General features: G+C 43.2%; 1 protein-coding gene across 2 annotated transcripts; it reads left to right on the forward strand.

The window, feature by feature from the left end:
* Nucleotides 1–4,544: 4,544 nt before the first annotated feature.
* hnf1ba (HNF1 homeobox Ba) lies at nucleotides 4,545–18,506 on the forward strand. 2 transcript variants are annotated; one of them, XM_011608547.2, is made up of 10 exons: nucleotides 4,545–5,242; nucleotides 6,796–6,995; nucleotides 7,138–7,393; nucleotides 7,473–7,696; nucleotides 11,905–12,059; nucleotides 13,094–13,217; nucleotides 13,299–13,481; nucleotides 13,882–14,000; nucleotides 14,355–14,399; nucleotides 16,769–18,506. In XM_011608547.2, the coding sequence occupies exons 1-10, from the start codon at nucleotides 4,863–4,865 to the stop codon at nucleotides 16,787–16,789; spliced, it is 1,707 nt and encodes a 568-aa protein (XP_011606849.1). In that variant the 5' UTR covers nucleotides 4,545–4,862; the 3' UTR covers nucleotides 16,790–18,506. The 2 variants fall into 2 exon arrangements, with proteins under 2 accessions (XP_011606849.1, XP_011606850.1); XM_011608548.2 differs by lacking the exon at nucleotides 14,355–14,399.
* Nucleotides 18,507–21,645: the final 3,139 nt, after the last annotated feature.

Below are 21,645 nucleotides of genomic sequence, written 5' to 3' on the forward strand. Positions count from 1 at the left end.
ACGCGACTTGAGTGAGAAATGATGGCCGGAACGTGTGGGAGGGTCAGAGGCGAGCGCTTTTATAATGCGAAGGGTCGCGCTGCTCTGAAGAACAGACTGCAACAGCCTTTTCTCTCATGTCTCAGCCTTTGTGGCTCGGCTGGATGGAAAATCCCAAATGTGTTGGCTGTTTGATGCGTAGCTTTGTTGGTGGAGGTGGATAAAATATGCAGAGGTATGCAACACAAGAGCGGCGTTAAGGCAAAATCAAACATCGCTGGCGCTCCGACCAATTTGCCACGACTTGACTTAAAGCCAAACCTCAAAGCTGCTCTGATCTGACAAAAGAATAGAGGAGCAAAAGCTCAATCCGCGGCCACACACACACACACACACACACACACACACACACACACACACACACACACACACACACACACTCACACACACGCACACACACACACACACACACACACACACACCTCACGCATGGAGAGCAAACACTGTTGAGAGGCTTTAAAGTCATGGGCTGATTCAGTTCAACAGAAACACACACCCTGATTCAGTGCATGTTGACAGAGCCAACAGTGTCTATGTGGCACACACCGCACAGTCCCGGCCGCTGCGGGCCGCCCGATCTCTCCCGGCTTCAGGATCATCTGCGGGTCATGTTTAGGAATTGGGAGGAGTGGATGGATGCCTCCGTCTTCCATCACTTTCCTCTTCCTTATCCCCTCTTGTATCACCCGGCTGCAAACAGAAACGGTTTCTCCCGTCACATGACCAGAAACCTGACGCAATCAAAGCGCATGTGGGAGAAGTCTGATCAATGGCAGATTCCTCGCAGATAACCTTCAGGAAGACAACCTGCGATTGTCACGGAACCCGATTTGCATGATTGCTCAGCTTTTGAAGGAACGGAGAGGCCTCAAGGTGCTTCATGTCAAATTTTCAAGATCATTATTCTTGCTGCCCCCACCCCGATGAGTCAAATGAGACTTTACCGCCTGACAAAACATACAGAATTAATTTAGTGAATCTATTCAATCAGGCAGCTTAAAGACTGACTGCTGTCAAATGGACAGAGAGAATAAGGCAGTACTGGTCCAGTCTAGTTTCTGTAGCCTAGCTTGACCTGTGCTAACACACACCCAGGCTGAGAGAAGGTTTTGAAGAAACAGATAATGTTGAAGAATTCCTTCTGTGATAGATACATTTCAGTGGTAAGAAGGAGTTTAAGAGAATGTAAGTGGTATTTCTTTAATGGACAGCATGGTTTTCTGTATTAAATGTATCATTTAGACTGGATTAGCCTTCATGCTTGAAGGATAAATGATTAAATTTGTATCTCCAATTAAACCTAAGTGTCTTTGTCTGGTTTTGTTTAATCCTGGATGTTGGTCACAACGTGCAACTTGTTTCAAACGCAAATTATTAGACACTTAAAAAGCCGTGCCTGCATTTAAGGAGGTGTTTCTGCGTCTCCATAGCAGCCAGATCAGGTGAGTCATGTCGTGTCTCTCAGGGAAGGAGATAAGCGGTCGGAGGGTTCAGGCCGGGGGTAAGGTCCAGTTCAGTCGGTGGAACGGAACATGGCTGCCGGTTCCTGAATCACACGCACGAACGATGTAGCCCTTGCCCTGTTTTATTCCAGCTGCTTTCTGAATGTTCCAGTCAGTGCGCCTTACAGGGGTGTGGGGTGAAGAGCTAGAGGTCACAACAGACCAACGGAGACGGCGACAGCAGCAAACTTGGTGAACAGTGTGTGTGTGTGTGTGTGTGTGTGTGTGTGTCAGAAGCCTGCAAAACACATAAATAAGATAGGGAGTAATGTATAAAACATCAGTGTTGAAATGATTCTAAACTTTACCCAAGGGGGCGGAGCCTATGTAAACTGTGTGGATGCTCCAGAGAAGTTGATGATGAAGCACCAAAATTTGTCCGACATATTCCACTAAACAAGGTCACATCAGGCAGTAAGAAGTGAAGTGAAATGGGTTTTTTTTAACTGCCGTGATCATCTTATTGGTGATTTGATCTTCTAAAACAACAATAAACCTTTGCAATTTGATGATACACTGAAATCTTTAAATATTGGATATTTGCAATGCAGAAGAGTCTCAATTTATGTGTTGTTTAGCATCAACACATTAGCTTTAAACCTATTTTGATAAATATTACACAACTGTATTATTTTGGACAGATTTAGGACACTTTTATCCACGTGTTTTGTTGGCTACCCCAGTGTTGTTGCCAGTTGGGGCTTATCTTTTAAGAAACGTGCTGTGTAGAGCAGGTTTTCCCTCCCTAAATTGGATCTGTTTGTTATAATAAAATGATCTGGGCATGTATGGAGCACAGGTTGCCCAACTCGCGTGTCACCCATGTGCGTGTGATGGCCAGTGCGTGTCCTGCGCTGCGCCCCAGCGCACACGCCAGTTTCACAACAGTGGTGATGGTCTTTGTCCTGGATAAACTGTTTTCGCTGCTTGTTTTTATTTGTTGTTAATAGCTGACAGATTTTAAATGGAGATGTGCGAAACTGCCTAAAAGAAAAAAGAATGTTCTCACCCAAAGGTGACAGGGAGGGGTGGGGGGTTAAGGTAATGGTGTCTATATGTATGTGTGTTATTACATTAACCTGCATCAATATAGCAGTTTGAGCATGAGTTTTCAACTGAGTGTACAAAAATGTTACATTACAATTAATTCTCCCCATTTGAAGCCAAAATCTTCCTCACATCTTCCTCACATGTCCCTCACGACTACCTGAAAGAGTTTAGTATCAGACAGCAACACGTCATTTCTGTGTTTGTTCACAATTAAAGAAATCAGTCTGTTCCTCCTGCACTTTAATCCCAGACGCTGGAGTCATTAACTTGTCAGTGGAGATGAGGGAACAGCAGACACATCCTCATTTATCTGTTTTCTCATAGTTATTAACTCCACCAGACAGGCAGAGCCCATAACTGAACACAATGGAGCAAAGGAACGGGTCAAATGTAAATGTGGAAAACTTGGAAAAGCTGGAGATGAGACGCAGTCAGACGGATCACTATAAAAGATCACTTTTAATTGCATGATCAGACCCCAATAACTAAATCCTGATGCAACTTGATACTATCTACCCATAAATGAGTTTTTGTATAAAATGAATGTTTAGCTGTGAAACTTGTGTGGATCATCGTAGAGGAGCTGTCTGCGCATTGGGTTTATTAATCAGCCTGGAGTGATCCACATTACTAAGAATGATCAACCACATTGATACTACACTGACAGATTATCTGTGCAATAATTGGCCGACTATCTCGTTGTAAAAGGTGCAGATTCACAGATTTGTTGGGTCTGTTGTGTTTAGGGGAAAGAAAGTTCGGTTATATCATAAAGTGAGGTGGGATTTTGTCACAAGCAAAACAAAGGTGCAACACGCTGGATGTCGAACAGAGAAGAAAAAATCTGTCAAAAAAAAATCAAAAAACCTTCATGATTTGTTCTCTTTTAGGCTCAACGGGTGTGGCACAGTTACTTGTTTTACCTTTTCAAAAGAAGGAAACATGAGTAAATTACCCATTTTGATGACTCATTACTCAAAATTACTCATTTTGACACATTTAGTAAATTTTAGTCTCAATTTGCATCTACTCCAGAGTCACATCTATAGAGCTTCCTTATATTATTCAATCACATAAACAGTATAATGTTACTGAACAAATAAAAAAAATTCGGTTACCTTATTGAAAAAAATAATCCATAAAAAATATATAAAATATATTTTATAACGACAACTGAGCAAATAGGCTACTCCAGCAGACATTGAGTTTTTTTTATTTTTTTTTAAGAAAGATATGGTTAATATTCAAAGTCACCTCTGCTCCTGCAAGGTCATCCTTGGGGATTTGCTTAAAGAGCGCAAACACAAATTCGGCGTCATGAATTGGGTCGTTCATGAAACAAAGGTGAAATAAAATCTTTTCAAAGTCTTTTTAATCTCATCCCGCTTCCATACTGAAGAAAAACTACACCGAGTTAATTTATAGAGCTGTTAAAGGTGTTGAAAAGGACCGAAACACTTAGGGAAAGTGTTTAAAAAGACGATGAAAACACTGGAAAATTCACTTGTTGAAGTGATGTCTTAGTTTTTTTTAAATTTTAAAAGAAACATGAAACTGGTACGTGGGAGGAAGACGAGATGTTAAACAACATTACGTGTTTTAAGTGAGAAATGAAATGGCTTTTTTTCTAAACTATAATGACATTAAGAATTCGTTACGAGGACAAACAGCGAATTTAATGAGATTACGGACAACCACGCCTCATTAACACCTACGCGATTATCCCTTTAATTGGCCTAATGACAAAACATAAGACCGATTTAAATAATAAATAAGTGTTAAACTTCCAGTCTACACCTCTAAAAACCACTGAAATGGGAGTAAAGGTGCTGTTGCAGGGTTTGATCCACGGTGCGCAGCTCGTCTGACTTTAAAACTCTTTATGGCATATGAGTCCAAGGTCCATGAAAGTTTTACAGATAAGGGGAGCCAATAAAAGCAGCAGTGCAGCAGTGTAAACACATGTCTGCCTCGGCCCAAAGACGGCCTCATTGTGTGCATTTACATAAGGTTCCATTAGCCGGCCCACTCATTATCATGTTTTATATGCCCCTACACCCAGAAAGCATCATGGCAAAGTAGCTCCATCCTGCTCCTGAAACAGGGAAGTGGATCAGCCTCTCGGAGCAGGTGTCAACACCTCACAGCAGTGGAGCAGAGCAAGAGAAGAAACTTTCTTTTTGATTTTAGAAGCTCAGCTGCTTTTTTTTTTCTGTCCTGGGTTTCTGCTCTGCTGCAGTGCGCACCCAGCAGGCCAATGTTCTCTTTTTAATGTTCTCTAAAATGGTATCCAAGCTGACATCCCTGCAGCAGGAGCTCCTCAGCGCCCTGTTGGACTCAGGAGTTACCAAAGATGTTCTGATCCAGGCCCTGGACGATATGGACACTGGTCCGACCGAATATGGAGTAAAACTGGAGAGTCTTCCCATGTCCCCCCCTCCCCCGCCCGGCGGGAAGATGAACGGCGCGGACGCGGACTCCAAGCCGGTCTTCCACACCCTGACCAACGGCCACGTCAAGGGGAAGCTGTCCGGCGACGAAGGCTCCGAGGACGGCGACGACTACGACACCCCGCCGATCCTGAAAGAGCTGCAGTCGCTGAACACGGAGGAAGGAGCCGAGCAGAGGGCGGAGGTGGACCGCATGCTGGCGTGAGTTGCTCCGCTTGATTTGATTTGATTTTCTTTTTCAGCTAAAATGATTTCCGTCGTCTTTTTCGCCACTTTACATTTTAAAACAAATATTAATCTTTATTAATTAGTTTATCTAAATTAGAAAGAGGTTAAAATAATATTTAATTTCGGTTTTAAATTGCCTGCAACTGGTTTTCACCTTCTAGTTGATGACAATTAGTGTTATCATTTTCCATTATGTATTTATTCTTAAAAAAAGAAAGAAAGAAAAAGAAAACAAGAAGTAACGTTAGTTGTGAATGGGATTTTAAAAATGGAAACAAACGCGCATAAACCTGGCACAGGTAGAGGTTAGAATTTAAGAATAAATAAAGCAAGAAAGAAAAGTTTTAAAAAAAGAAGTCTGTTCTGTATAATTTGGACTCCTGGGTCAGCTTTTATTTCAAATCATCTGTGGTTTAAGATTTTGACCTACTGTAAAACTAATATTTGATACTCCAGGACCGGAAGAGAACAAAAAAAAATCAAAACTAACCCACGTGTAGCGAAGTTATTATTAATTTTATTCTATAAATCATCAACTGAAAGATACACAATGGCGTGTGATTAGAGTGAATGGAGATCTGGTTATTCATTGTCAAAAGTTATAAACTAACATCTCCCACTTAACCCGCAGACATATGCGGGCCTCCACATTCACCAAAACAAACACACGCGTGTAGATTTGCTATAATTGCCGATGTCAATGTGTCGGAACCTGTTAATCTCTGTCTGCAAGTAAGGCTCGACATTTTTGTTAGGTTATTAAAAAACAGAAATTATAGGCCTAAATTTAACTGAACAATGTGAAGAGGTTCAAATGTGAACGCGCTTAATGCAGAATATCGTAACTTTACAGTTTTAAACTTCCACAATTGGAATTTTATAGTATTTTTTAAATCGACTGGAATTGCTTAATTAAATTAATGATACACACAGATCGATGTCTATATAATTATTATTCACTGAAACGGATAGTTTGACTGACATTTAAATCGGATTTAAAATCCCATTTGGTAATTTTGGATATAAACTTTAATCAATGTAAACTCAAAAATGTAATTACTGACTGTCTGACTTCACCAACTGATTTTAGCCACGTTTGACAGCCTGAATACTGATATTACATTGTTTAAATTAGTAGCACTTATTTTTCTAAATGCTTCCTTTTAAAATTTATCCCAAAACTTTTCCAACCAAGCTTGGAAAAACACCATGTCCATGTTTCTCAACCTGACTGGAACCGTATGAACTAACCTTTGAAAACTTTTTACAGCCTGTTCAACAGGCAACAAGTGATAAACGTGTCTGGGAAAAGACTTACTGTTGTGGCCCCTTTACACTCGAAGCCTTGAACATTGAGTCAGGACAGAAAGCAAGATGCTTTTAGTTGTAGGCATAAAAAAATAAATCTGTATTTACTATCTTAATTTTACCATGTAAACACAACCATTCACTCTGTGACCAAATCCAATAAATTCGGTTTTGAGTGGTAACGTGAAAACACTCTCCTGTGTTTGACTTGAACGCAGCGAGGATCCATGGCGTGCTGCCCGCATGATCAAAGGTTACATGCAGCAGCACAACATCCCCCAGCGGGAGGTGGTGGACATCACGGGCCTGAACCAGTCCCACCTTTCCCAGCACCTCAACAAAGGCACACCCATGAAAACGCAGAAGCGAGCGGCCCTCTACACCTGGTATGTGCGGAAACAACGGGAAATTCAGCGACGTAAGTTAATATTTGAGTTTCTCACATGCTTGGCTTCAGTCTGTGATGTGTAAAACTTGCTAATGCTATCAAACACTGATAGAATTTCTGTCCTTTTATCCTCCAGTTAGTTATACTGAAGGTTGCTTGTCTTGTTTCGCAGAGTTTAATCAGGCAGCGCACGGGTCCGGCGGCACTATGATGGACAAAGCCAATCAGGATCCTATGTACTTTTTCCCAGAGTACAACCCCTCCGCTCAGCCAGGCGAGGACATCAGCAGCGAACCCTCCAGCAAGAAAATAAGGCGCAACCGTTTCAAATGGGGACCTGCTTCCCAGCAGATCCTGTACCAGGCATATGAGCGGCAGAAGAACCCCAGCAAGGAGGAGCGGGAATCTCTGGTGGAGGAGTGCAACAGGTGCAGGACTCGGCACGCCCTCCTCGCCCGATAATCACGCCGCTGCTAACATCCCACCTCGCTTGTCTGTTTCCCACAGAGCCGAATGTCTCCAGAGAGGCGTGTCACCCTCCAAGGCTCAAGGCCTCGGCTCCAATTTGGTCACAGAGGTGCGCGTCTACAACTGGTTCGCCAATCGGCGAAAAGAGGAAGCCTTCAGGCAGAAGTTGGCCATGGACGCCATCAACGCGCAGCCCCACAGCATCAACCCTCTGCTGTCTCACAGCTCGCCACATCACCCCCAGAACAGCGCTTCATCGCCCAGTAAGACACTCAGCTGACAGCATTACAACTTCCTGAAAGGTTTTAAACGCAAGATGGAATTAAAGTTTTAAACCCTGTTATTTTACAAAAGCTCCAAAAAGCTGCATGATTTACTCTTCTGCAGTGTGTCAGAAACAATTAGCTGCGTAGTTGATGTGATCAGAGGGACAGGGAAAGAGTGATAAATGACCGTGAGTGAGTGAGCTGAGCAAATGCCATTGTTATTCTGATCTTTGAAAACACACCGAGAACAATCCGCATTGTACCTACAATCTCCACGCCAAAGTCAGCATGGAGAGGCGTGATACAAAGGGCAGCAATCCTGTGACAGGCCAGGGTCAGGCCAGGGTCAGGGAGGGGGTGACAGACGATTCCAGATCGCCTCGCCGTAACGCCATCATTTCCGCCTCCCGTGCGGGTTGCTAATGACTCTGCTCGCGGAGTCGCCAAAACAAGGAAATTCTGTGCGGTTTTCCTTTGACCACTTCACCCTGACCTGATGTTTGCAGGCAGGATAATTAGTGTTGACCGAGTCTACCTGGCGTATACGACATAACAACAAAGCTGATAGGCCTCGCACGGCATTATCCTCCGTGCCATCACTCACCCGCCATAAAACTACAATTTTTAGAGTCACTTAGAGGCTATTGTTGTCCTCTCGTGTTCGAACACGAGGCGGGCTTTGAAGGGAAAACAAACTGTTTGCCTTGGTTTGCTCTTGCCTTTGGAGAAACTGGCCACACTTGTGGATTTTATGTTTGCTTGAGATTTAATTTTTTTTTTCCGGCTTGTTGAGAACACCTGACCATGCGTTGACCTCATGTGTCAAACCTAGAGGGGTCAGTGACGGGGTTGTGGAAGGGAAGGGGTCGGCGCAAGACGAAAAGCACTTGTTCCCTCCCCAGATAGAACCTCCATCCCTTCATCTGGCTGCTTACAAGATATCCTGCTGGCCTTCCGCCGACAGCATCAGCTGTTTTTCTGTGTCAGCCCCAGGCCTGACAATAATATCCCAGCAGGCCATCTCATTGCGTTGCCAGGGCACGGCCTGTATTATGCATGCTTAATGAACAATTAAAATCCTTTGCTACTACATCTCCCAGGCCTTTGATAAGGGTCTCCCCTGACTTCTACTCTCTATACTGTCACTCAGCAGGGGGTCCCTTTGTCAGTGGTGTATTAGAAGACTGTAACCTAGGTTCATTTATCTCTGCTGGGTCTTGAGGAGGACTGGTTTTAAAGCCTCCCCCATCACCTTTATGGGCAGTAGTATAGTTGCTGAGGTTGGGTGCAGACTTGAAGCAGCAGGAGCTGTCCGCTGTGGTATTAGCTCTTTTCTGGCCAGACAGGACTGATGACCCTCTTCTACGCCAGTCAATCCCCTTCTTAGAAGCTTGCCACACCTTCAAACTTGCTATGGAGAGGTCAGCATTAGGTCGCATCGTAGAAACTCCTCGCTGGGAGTTTTTATTGATTCTGTTACAGTTCACTGGCCCCTTGGTTACAACAGGAGAGTCAACGCAACGCTGTGATGTCTCACTGTTATGTGGGTGACTTTTTAAAAAGATTTTTCAAAATAAAACTGCTCATAATGAGATAAGAATGTATATGAATGTATATGATGAAGCATGCACCAATGTCATTTATTGAGACAAAAACAATAACAATTAATATGCCATTAGAATGTCGTGTTATTGGGCAACAATGGCTAGCAAAGTTAGCATGCTCATTGTGGAATCTAAGTTGTAATAACAACTGTAATACAGCAATCATTAATTACACTTATCAAATCTACATAAAGTTAAAAAAAATTAGGAATTGATCATCTTGAGTGTGATACATAATTTTACTATGGTATCTTTTTAATAGCTAAGTATAGGTCACCATTTTCATTTATTTTCCAGGTATTTTTCAATCTCAACCCATTTTTTTCCTGCTGACTACAGCGATATAAAACGTTGTTTGACATTAACAGTACAAGCTACCATTGTAACTCTGACATCTCATTGTTGAATCAGTGCTGTTAAAGCAGGCATGAGCAATTTTACACATTATAGAACAGCAGACTCAGAAGTTCCAGATCTGACATACTGGCGGGGGGCACTGTATTTTCTTGTTTTGTGTCACCTCAGGCTAGTGTGAAGCAGGACACACAGAAGGCCTAGCTCTGCACTTTCCACTCCTCTGTGTCCCCTTAGAGTCACAAAGAAGAGGCTCAATACGTCCTGCGGAGACCCAGGAGGTCTGTCATATGCAGGGGCAGCACAATGAGCACTGCCTGGGGTTGGGAAGGTGGGCTTTGATATTACATGGGTCACACAGGGAGCTAAAGCCTTTTAAATCTGCAGAAGATCAGCGCTTCCCTTCCCCTTCTGAAGTTCTCACCCACCCCCTCCTCCAAAAAAAAGACTTTCCCGTCAAATATTGAGACTCCAGATGAAATGAATGACAATCGAGCCAATCTTCAAACTTAAGCATAACGTGTGGAACGTTAACTCTGCCAGCCTGCTTTCGTGATATCCCTCAGTTACAATTGGAACTGATCCCAAAGACGCAAAATTGGCCCAGAACAGCATCGTCTTTAAGAGGTCACTCAACACAGAGATAACTGCCTTTTTATGAGTCCTTTTCTATAGGGGTCATGAGTCCAATGGAGTGTTTTATTGTTCCACAGCAGTGTTTACAGGGCACGGTGAGCAGCTTGGGGGTTTCAGAGGACAATATGAAGTCTCAAAATGCTAGACAGACACTTAAATGATTGAAATACGGCATTTTTATTTGAAATGTCTGAGAAATATAGGAAATATTTGAGCTGAGCAGATTGATAAGACATCAGCTCAGTAACGTAGCATAAATCTGTGAGCATATCACACAAGCTTTTTTAGATGAATGTATTTAACTACTGTGCACTAAATATAATTGTGTCCATTTACTCAGTTGGGAGAAAAGCTGTTCTTAACATTCGCTGGTTGCCATTACTTTAGAAATTTAGAATGGTTTATCTTGCTTTTCTGATGTATCCGTGACAATATGATTTTTTTTTTCTGTGGGTCAAAATACCAATATATTTTCCTGACACATGAATGCTCCAAACTGCAAATAGATCCTTGCTCTGCTTTAAGCGGAGACAAGAGATCAATGCCCCTTTCATTGGTCATATTTAGTGTCAGTGCCTCTCCCTCTTTATCTCAAAATGGCTGCATATCAATACTTCTTGTCATGTCTCGCCAACTTCGGCGGGGTGTTCAGGCAGACACACCTGGGTCAGGGACAGAGGGCACAGGGAAGATGGGAGATCTGGGTGCAAACAGAGTCTGTCTCTACGCTGTCAGCGAGGGAGTGGCGCTCTCTGTGACTCTGCGAGGTTGAGACCGCAGGATAAGAATGTGTTTGACATTGTTTGTAATTGGGTAATGTTTGCTCTGTTGGTATCAGGGGGGTCTGTATCAGCAAACAGGCATTTGATTGTCAGCTACGGTGAAGTGAAGCGTTCCCTCTGGAATTCAGGGAGACGAGGAGGAAGTCTAGACATGGAATTAAAGATTCAGATTCAGATTCAGATTCAGGTCCTTTATTGTCCCACACGGGGAAATTTACAGTGCAACAACAGCAAGAGAACGCAGAGAAAAATAAGATAAAATCAAATAGAACAGGATTTGGGATATACAAAGAGGATGTATATTTACAATAATCCAGATAAATGGATACTCGGCCTCTGTGTACCTGTACATAGTACAGAGGGTGAATACAATATACAATATACATAAAGGGAAGTTTTCAAGTGGAGGATTCAGTTTTCACTAAACTTTGGCGAAAAGTGTTAAAGCAATCGCAGTACAGCGTTTCCACTCCTCTGTATGTAAGCATATATCAGAACAAAGTCACGGTGAAATAATCATTCCCTTCTTTACACTGATGTCATTGCGGCCAGCATCACTCGCGTCTGTGTGCTTACGGGAGTTGTGCGGCGGTGACTGCGTCTGCACAGTTCATGGCCACGGCTGAGTTACATAGATAGCAGCAGCAGACGGGTCAGTGTGTTTGTTTGCTCTGTCCTCTGCCACTGGAGTCAAAGAGCAGATGGGTGATTGGCGTGACGTCGGCATTTTCTCAGAACGAGGCTGAGGCTACATGCGGACGTAGGATGCAACAGCTGCGAGTCTGAACAAGTGAAACCAATTCTCTGCCTGTGTGTCTCTTCCTCTCAGTACGGTACAGCCAAGGCCCCGGAGAGGTCACTTCCTCCACCACCATCAGCCACCACAGCAGTAACGCCATGCCCTCCGGCCAGTCGGTGCTCCAGCAGGTGTCTCCGGGCGGACTTGACCACAGCCACAGTCTACTGTCACCTGATGCCAAGATGGTGAGTAAAAACACCTGGACCCTCATGGCCGCAGATTAGATAAGAGCTGGCCCGCGTCGGGGATAAACGTACAAAGCGGGTCCCTGAGTCTCCTCTCCCATGGACCCGCTGGCGAGAGCACACAATTGGGACATTGTGCTGCTCTGTTTGAAAGGTGGAGCCGAGGTGGCAGGCCATGGCTGGCCTTAGCACGCAGCCTTCACCAGAGTGCACCAGACATGTTCATTGCTCAGCCAATAAACCTGACAAAGAAACATTCTGTCCTTATTGATTAAATGCCTCCCGAAGAGGAGCTACAGGTGGAGAAACACACATGAGATTAAATCCGAAGTTGGCTTCTTTTTTTTTCTCTGCTCGGAGTTTCTCCCTTATGCCCCAAGTTCAATATTTGATCAGTGACAACGAAAGCTGTGCAGTCACAGCTTTGGAGCCGAGGCGCAACAGCACTTTATATACTGTACTGTATGCAGCATTTTGAGGGGTTTTGTGGAAATCGTCATTAAAAACACAAACCAAACGTCACGAATCACAAAACGGAACCACTCGGAGCCGCTTCCCTCGGCGGGATCAAAGCGTGTGTGCGCTTTGGTCCAGTTTCATGAGAAAATCCTTTGTAGTGCGGCAGCAGGTCGGAGCTGACAGTTTTTTATCTGCTGATGTAAATCTGGGCGGTCCGCCCTCAGTGGGCAGCTGACTGTAGTCAAATAGACGCATCCCTACTGAGTGGGAGGATTCAGAGCTAAAAAGCTGTTAAAAGTTGATCCTTTAAGAAAAAATTCATAGTGCATGATGCTGCATTGCTGAATCCACACTTTTAAATGACGGTGTATTTTCTTTCTTATCAGTGTTTGCTTATGTCTGAGTGCAGTAACACATCATACAATATACATTCAGCCTTTATGACTGTTGGATTAATAGTAATATCTCACTTTGAAAAATACAGTTATGTGGATTTACATAACAGCTGCTTACGCTTGCACGTGTGTAATGTAGCACGTTGTACTCATACTGTTTTCTCTCCTATCTTCAATCAGATTCCAGGCTCGGGCGGCCTTCCTCCTGTCAGCACGCTGACCAACATCCACAGTTCCCATCACAGCCACCAGCAGGCACAGAACCTCATCATGCCTCTCTCTGGAGTCATGGCTATAGCTCAGAGTGAGCCTCCTCCGTCCCTCGACTTGGAAAATAACTCGTCCCTTCATGACTGGGTCTGACACCGTGTTTTTGTCATCGCAGGCTTGAACACATCGCAGTCGCAGTCTGTGCCAGTGATCAACAGCGTGACGGGCAGCCTTGCAGCGCTGCAGCCTGTACAGTTCTCCCAGCAGCTCCACAGCCCCCACCAGCAGAGCCTGATGCAGCAGTCCCCCAGCCACATGAGCCAGCAGCCGTTCATGGCTACTGTCACACACTCGCACAGTCAGTAACACCCAAATCCACTGCTCAGCACTTCAGTATCCTGTTTAGCTTATCTGTCTTATATGTGACACGTTATTTCAGATAACCTTTCACTTTTTTAAAAGAGACCTCTCTTAGCCCCGTTCTTGGTTCACAACAAAAGGAAATATTTGAAATATTCTGCAAGGTTGCAAGCATCAGTAGAGACATGCCTCCGCCGCTCATATGCAAACCTGTGACCTTGCCTCAGAAGATTAGCAGCACATTAATTCAAAAGAAAAATGAACTCTGCTCAAACAGCCGCTGTTTGTTTTGCGCTGCGTGCCGCAAGTGTTACCGTTTTTGGAATTTCAAACTAGAAAACAAACTGTTTATGTACATGAGCGTGAATTCTAAATACCTCCCTGTTTTCCTTTTGCAGTGTATTCTCACAAGCAGGAGCCCCCTCAGTATTCCCATCCGTCACGTTTCCCCTCAACTATGGTGGTCACGGACGCCAACAGCCTCAGCACCCTTAGCTCCATGTCCTCAAGCAAGACGGTGAGTTTAAAGGCCAGCTTGCGGCCGCCACACTTCCCCGTAGATGCATGTCCTGACCTCTGTCTGCCTGCCACTCTGTTTTTAAATCAATATGGCATCGATTGCACACGAATCAACAGTTCATGCCAAAAATAAATATTGTACCCTTTTTGAAATCTGCACTAACACCTCCATCTTGGCACCCCCTCACCCACCCAAATGTCTCCAGAGAGAAATCACCATCAGTTTGCCCTGATTTATAGAAGCGACACGATCACTGCACACACTAACAGCAGGAACTAGTTTGGGACTGGGAGAAGTGTGTTTGTGCGTGTTATGATTGTGTGTTGACCTGTTTGATTCCTGTCACATTAGGACGCTCCTGTTAACAAGATGGTGCAACTTGGGGGTCTCTCCTGGGTAAATACCATTTTATCCGTTCAGTCCTGCATTTTAAATCACCACCGGCCACAGACCTACATTTGCCGGAGGCTTTTTTTAGGGCTTCTTCTGATCGTTAGATGCTCTCATACGTGTCAGAAGGAAAAGATAAGACACACACATGGACAGTCTTCCTATTTCCTCTTCGACAGTCATCCACTCAATCACATGTTCCCTCATCCTGAACGCCTCTTGCTTAACGGTGCTTTCACTTTCCTCTCCCTGAGAGTCACCTCTGTGATCAGGAAATGAGCCACTTGTTAATCAAAGTTCCCAACCTTTGCGTCCTGCTATTTTTTTTCCCCCCTATGCAACACTCAGGCTGGAGATGAGATGTTCCAGATGGGGGCAGGGGCGTATTTTTTTTTTTTGGTAATTAGACCTCTTCCTCTTTCCTACTTCTCCCTCCTCTCAGTGATCGCTCTAGCCTGAAATGTTGTCCACGGTGCTTTCACACGCTCAATTTCCCACGCTGAGCTGATGGGTTGATGGGACGAAAGCAGGAGATGAAAATAAAAAGAAGATAAAATGGATTTTTAAAAAAAGTTGCAACGTTAGTGAGTTTATTCACAGAACAACCTAAGAGATTCTGATTTAATGTGAATATTTATGGTAAAACAAAATCTTTGTTAGTTTTAGTTTAATGCTGCTGTGACTGCTGTGTGAAAACACACAATGCACATTTTGATATCGTTTATACATAGTTTTATATATTTTTATATTAAAAAGAAAAAAATGTGGCTTAACCAGGTCCTACACCCATAAATGGACATAAGAAAATGTTTCTTTTAAGGATTATTTTTGAAGGTATTACTGGATATCTGGTGACTCACCAAAATTTTTTTCTTACCAATGCTATCAAACCATTTCACCATAAATCCCAGTTTACCGAAAAAAATTGTAACTTTCTTCTGACCAGCCTCAAACAAAACCCATGTTTGATGTTTTATCCTTTTAGTTTTCTGTTCCCAGTAATCTCAGTATTGTTGCAGCAGTCTTTCATAACACATTTGTCAATTTTTGAGATTTTTTTTTCAATAAATAATCCAAGCACTTGCATAAAGGGGGACTGCTATTAGCTTTGAGTTGAACGCTTAAACAAACGTGTTTATACTACTTTCCACTTTTCAGAAAACTCCTCCGTCCTGTTACCCCCAAGAACCTATTTTTCTTATCAGTGCTCTATTTGGAAGAGACAAACCTGTTCTCAGGAACCAACTAACCTGCTCAGGCTTTATTACGCTCGCTGTTTACTGTGAACCCTCCATTATGCCAGGGTCTGTTTAAAACTCACCTGTGCTAAGAGCCATGACATCTAATGAGTCAAGCCTTTGCTGCAGGTCAGTTTTATCAGGTGAAACTGTTTGCTGGCTGCAGGGTCACACTGGGGTCACCTGCCTCCACGCCTGAGGAGGCAGGGAAAAAATAAATTCCACAAACAATCCCCCCACAAAAAGGTGAGCATTTCCATGGAAAATGCTTTTCTGGGACAGGGACAGAAGAATGAGGGATGTATTTAGACAGGTTGGTCACACTGAGGTGTAGGTGCTCTCAAATTATTCACTCAGACCAAAGAAATAACAACTGCCTTGTTAAATTGTTCATCCGGCGATTCCATTTTTACTGGGCAATATTGAGATCCAGCAAAACAAACTAATTCACCACAGGGCTGATTGTCCTGCATTATAATTCATTATAAATGACAATGAAATACACAAAATTAAAGTACAGTCCATTTACCGTATTTTGCTTTTGAAATAGTAACAGAAATCTTTGTCCATGCAAAATCTGCCATTATTGTCTGCAACCATCTTTTTGGGGAAGGGGAAAATGTGTTCTAATATGTTTTGCATGGCTGAAGTGATAGAGTGGAGTTACGTTACAGCAGCCTTAAATATATATAGATATAACAAAGACTCCAAATGATTAAAAACCTGAAAATGGCTGACAGTTGGTGAAGGTGTAACCCAGTTTGTTTGCAGTGCTTTACAAAGGAGAAGCTACAAAGCAGGAAAAGCAGAGCTGTTTTGCATGGTCTCGCGTAGAGTTACCACAATAAAAGCATGATGAGAGGCACATAATTGATAACATGTAAAAGCCAGGTTGCAATGCAAATCCTCTTTCAAAAATGAACATCATAGTTTACAAACTGAAAACATAGTTTCCAACAATGAACTATAACTGCAATGATGATTGGAAGTGAAGAAGGGTGTTTCACAGATGTAGAAAACTATTGCTTCTCCACATCCCTCTTTTCCTGTCGGATTCCTGTTATATACCTGTGTAACTAGGCAGATTGTGTTTACAGTTTAATGTAACATGGATCCCCCTCCTTTTCCTCCTTTCAGTGTCCTCTTCAGGCTTGGTGAGATCGTCCACCTGATTTCCTTGGTGCCTGGCAACCGGAGTGCATTTTTCCAGCCTCACCGCGGTAGCCATGACACTTCTCTTAATAACTGGCAACGGTGTGGCTGGATGATGAGACAGTCAACAAGCGAAGGGAGCGACGCCAGTGGGCCAGGCGGCGGATGATGAGAAATGGGGACTGTCGTGGAAAAAGGGGGAAAGAAAAAGAGAAGAAGAAGACGAAGAATATCACTCTTAGAGACTGGAGGCCCCCTCAGTCACACAAATGATCAACAAGGATGTTTGATTCGAACACAATCCTCAGTATTTAGTTTTTTTATACCCACTACAACAAAGGAACAAAAACTGCTCATAAACAGTGTGTGTGTGTGTGTGTGTGTGTGTGTGTGTGTGTGTGTGTGTGTGTGTGGTACAGGCCCGAATGAAGGAACTTTAGACTGTAATTAAGGTGATAAAATGAAGATACGGCGAGAGGCTCCGGCCTCCGCGAAGGCTGAAAGACTCAGCGGCACGCCGCATGAATCGCCACGCAGGTGGACAGAGCCGAGTGACAATCGCAATAATCTGTATCAATCTTCTTCCGGGGCTTTCGAGGAGTCTTCCATGTCGTTCTTTCACGCTCATTCGACTGTGCTGGGACGGCCTCTCGCGTTCTCCGGCGCGCCTGCGATGACTCTGACAATCTCAAAGGGACTATGCAACGTGTCTGTAGGTGTTAGCAATGCTTTGTCCAACTGGATCCTGCACACAGCTCCACGCTGTCGAGCATGCACTATCTCTGAAATCACCAACTATTGTACGCCGGAGCAGATGTTTGTGATGGCTACAGCTTTATTCGCCATCAGCTCTCAAAGCCGCAGTATCCAGTAACCATTTATGCCTTGGAGGGAGTGAGTCACCCTTTAATGCGGCCCTTCCCCTTCACGCTTTTTGCACACAAGTTCAGGTGAATTTCAGGAATGGGACCTCACCCGCCCCTTCCCTCTCCCACTTCCTCCTTCAATGTGAAGAGATTTTGAAACCAGGACAAATATTGTTAATAACTCCTCAGCATGAATCACGGTGTGAGCCTGTTAGCCCCCCCACTCTTGCCAAGGTCGAGCGAAACAATGTCGACAAGTATTCAGAAGCCAAACAGCCACCTCGGTCTGGTATTTGGTGAAGGAGAGACGAGCAGATGTTGAAAAAGAGGACAGCGCGGTGATGGGAGGTGCTGCAATCACACAGGAATCACACAGGAGAGGAGAAACAGCTGTGGGGGGGGGGGGGGGGGGGGCAGCCTGAGATATAGGAAGAATGTAAAGCTTTCACTTCGAAATTTCATTGATTGACCTCTGTTTGAAGAAAAACCGGGTAGCTCGCTGAATATGGGGAAGGGAGACGGCAAATAGGGCATTTCACTGTAGCATCCCAGCATTGTTTATGGGGGGGGGGCTATCTTGACTATCAAATTGTGAATGTTTTAAGTGCGGCACATCCAGTCTCCTGTTCAATATTAGGTCATGACATTGTTGTTATTGTGTTGGTTGTTTTGTGACTGTTGTAGACACATTAACTGCCATCTGATCAGAGGGCACTCACACTTGTGACAGGACGTGATTTTCTTTTTTTTTTTGTATGTATTATTTTTGTATAAAATTGAAATCAATCGTAAATCATTATTTATACTTTCTGAGAAAATACTGATATTTCAAGTAAAAGTTTTTTTTTTTCCCAAAATGAAAAAAGTGGCTTTGCTTCTTTTCTGTCTCATTCATAGAAAAATGTTTTATTTTTATATTCTCGGTCTCAATCAGCTCTCAATTTGCTGCTATAGATTATGTGTTGATTTAATCCCAGCAAAAGCTGCCTCTAAAGCTGAAGATTGGGTCTAATTCTACCATAAGCCAACAATAATAGCTCTGACATGCATAGATCCTTGTTTTATACACCTACTTTTGAAACCTTTTGAACTTTTTTACTGACCAAATACGGCTGCATTGGAACCATATCAGGTTTTCCTTCACCTGCTGGCGTGTCGTAGTGTGCACAATGGAATGTCTTATTGATAGCTGGGCCACACTTTTGAGATCAACGTGTTTAAAACAACCAAAATCAATGGGTGACTAAACATTGAGCGGGAATTCACAATCGGGCTGTATAAAACGGAAAGAAACGACAAGATTTCTCCGGTGACACTTCACTTTGATCTTTTGGAACAATAAAGTCCATTTTAAGACTTGCGCCCAACATCATGGATGGACAACATGCAATTTAGGCCTGATGGTCTCTGCCTGCAGCCTCCTGCTGAGCAGGGCCTTGTAATCCACTGATGTTGCTCTATTTGGTTTTGAATGAGACCTTTGATTTCCAGACCCAGGAATCCTCTGAAGACCTGACTATGTCTCTTTTACAAAAGAGAAAAAAGACCCTGAAGCTGTGGGCTCATTAGCATCTGTTAAAGCCTGAAATATAACAGCAAGACTCCCGCAGCTGTGGAGTTTGGATGACCTGATTTATACTGCATTTAACCGATTAAATGTAATATAATCAGGCTCAAAGACTGAAATTCAAGCCTCTCTTTTTTTACATACTGCATTTAAAAGTAATTCCACCAAGATTCTGAAGTTTAACACTTAGTTGCTCAGGTATACAAACTTTTCAGGGCGCAAAGAAACATTGTTTGCGGACAAAATTTAAGCTTCCTCTTTTTACACACTGTTTAAATTCAAGCAAGCAAAATCGCTGAGGCAGGTAAAAACACCGTGAACAAAAACACTCACAAGATGGCACATGTGGATGTTTCCACACACTAAAATGCAATGGACAGAAAAACGCTTTCCCCGTGCTTGCATTGCACAATATCCCCAAAGTGTTAAATGATGAAAATAAAATGTGTAGCTCATGTAGCTTTTTTAATGAATTGATGTGTCTAAATGAAATGAGACGTTAGCGTCTCTGCATTGGTGTGGTCGTGTCGCACCAATAGACTATTGTCCAGAGGTCAAGAAGGGGAGCGAACTGACACCCAAAGAAACAGAAAGTGGAAGCTGCAGGGTGAATGTGCCCGTGTGTTTAGCAGAGCCAGAAGAAAGCGCACTACAACAACTCCAGCTGAGGCCTGAGGGATCAATGGGAAAGACTACCCAGCAGGGGTCAAGGGTCAGGAGGCCACTCTCTGCCAGGGCTAATTGGTCACTGCGACCAGGGTTAACGCCACCCTTTCTGTGGAGAAATACATACACATGCATGGAGCTGCTCTGAGAGGAGTCTTCCATCAAAACGCCTGAGATCAAGGAGGCCTCTGTTGTGCTCCCGGACCGAGTGGAGATCAGTCAGGCTTCCATAGCAACAATCAGTCACCTTCACCGTACATCGCCAACAGTACCACCTACGGTGACAGTTGAGCTGGACTCGAGAAAAGATCAGGGGGTTTGTACCATTTCAGACGCTTCAATACAGCCTATTATCATTCACATTTTCAGTTTTAATATGAATGAAGAGCCAAAAGTGTCATATGAGGTCATTATTATACATGTTACTGACTTTAAACCCCAAATTAAACTACATAGTAATGTGTAGTGATGAGCTTTGTTAATTAATTTATTGACAGACAGACAATAATGAACTGAAAACAGAATATGTAAGATTCATAACAATATAGGAAAGAAAGAAAAAAATATATATGTATTTAGGAGGAATGTTGTCTCAGTGACCTCAGCTTTTGGAGGAATCCTAACAGATGATGTTGTCATGCTGATGCTGTGGCTGATGGTGGACAGGTTAATGATTTATGGGGTATAGTGGGATACCCAGAATGGGACACAGGTTAATATTCACCTCCCCTCACCAGACCTTCTCTCTAGGGGGCTGCCCACAGCCAGGTTGGTTGGGGTGGGGGACGTGACTCACTGACTCGGCTGGCCTCCAGCTAAACCCAGTGCACACAGCAGGGAGGAAGCCCCGGATCTGCTCTGACTGATGAGGAGCCATCGTCTTTTAATGAGTATAAATTGAAGAAACAAAGGAGGAAATTAATACAATTGGTTTAAATAAGCTCACATAATCAACATGAGATCATTGCTCATCCTCTTTGGTCAGCTACAGCCCTCTAGGAATGTAATTATTAAAAGCACGATGATGAAATAATACATTCTATATATTTAAAAAAAACAAAAAACTTCAAGACAATGTTTCTCTGCTTAAAGACTTTCATCTGGAAACAATGGAAGTGCAATTTTTGCTTAATGATGAGTGCTCTGAAGTCTAAATGGCTGCACTTGTCCCTCTGTCATGTATATGAACTCTGAATCGTGGCTGTTGAATAGCGCTCAGCTATAAGAAAGCTTGGGAGTCAGGTGATGGATAGTGGCAGGGCATGTCATCCACTGTCCTACACGGGCAATTAAGCTGTAAATCTTTCACAACAACGGCAGCTAAGACAATACAAGAATGGCCTTTCCTTGTTGCTCCACCTCGTCATTGGTGTAACAATAAAATTTCAAATTGAATCACTTTGTGAGGGTGCACAATGACCCCAGTAATTGAAGTGGCCTGTAAAAATGTTGGATAATGCATCAGGTGGTATGTAAATGGCATCAAACAAAAATGCAATTCATTTATGGTTCATTTCAGATGATTTATCAATACCCTTTTACAGAAGAATGCACTGTAGAGTCCCTTTGACCTTTCAAAAATTGGACAGAAGCATAATATTAAAAAAATATCATTGTCAATATTACTAATAGTGCAGCGATATTCTTTTTCCCTATATAAAAGCCACAGAAGTGAAATTATTACACTGACAGATAGTTCTCAAACTATAAAATAACTAAAAACTGACACCTGCTGGTAGCAATATTTTATTACATAATTTGCT

The sequence above is a fragment of the Takifugu rubripes genome, chromosome 11, assembly GCF_901000725.2.
Source record: "Takifugu rubripes chromosome 11, fTakRub1.2, whole genome shotgun sequence".
In the NCBI taxonomy this organism is placed as follows: Eukaryota; Metazoa; Chordata; class Actinopteri; order Tetraodontiformes; family Tetraodontidae; genus Takifugu; species Takifugu rubripes.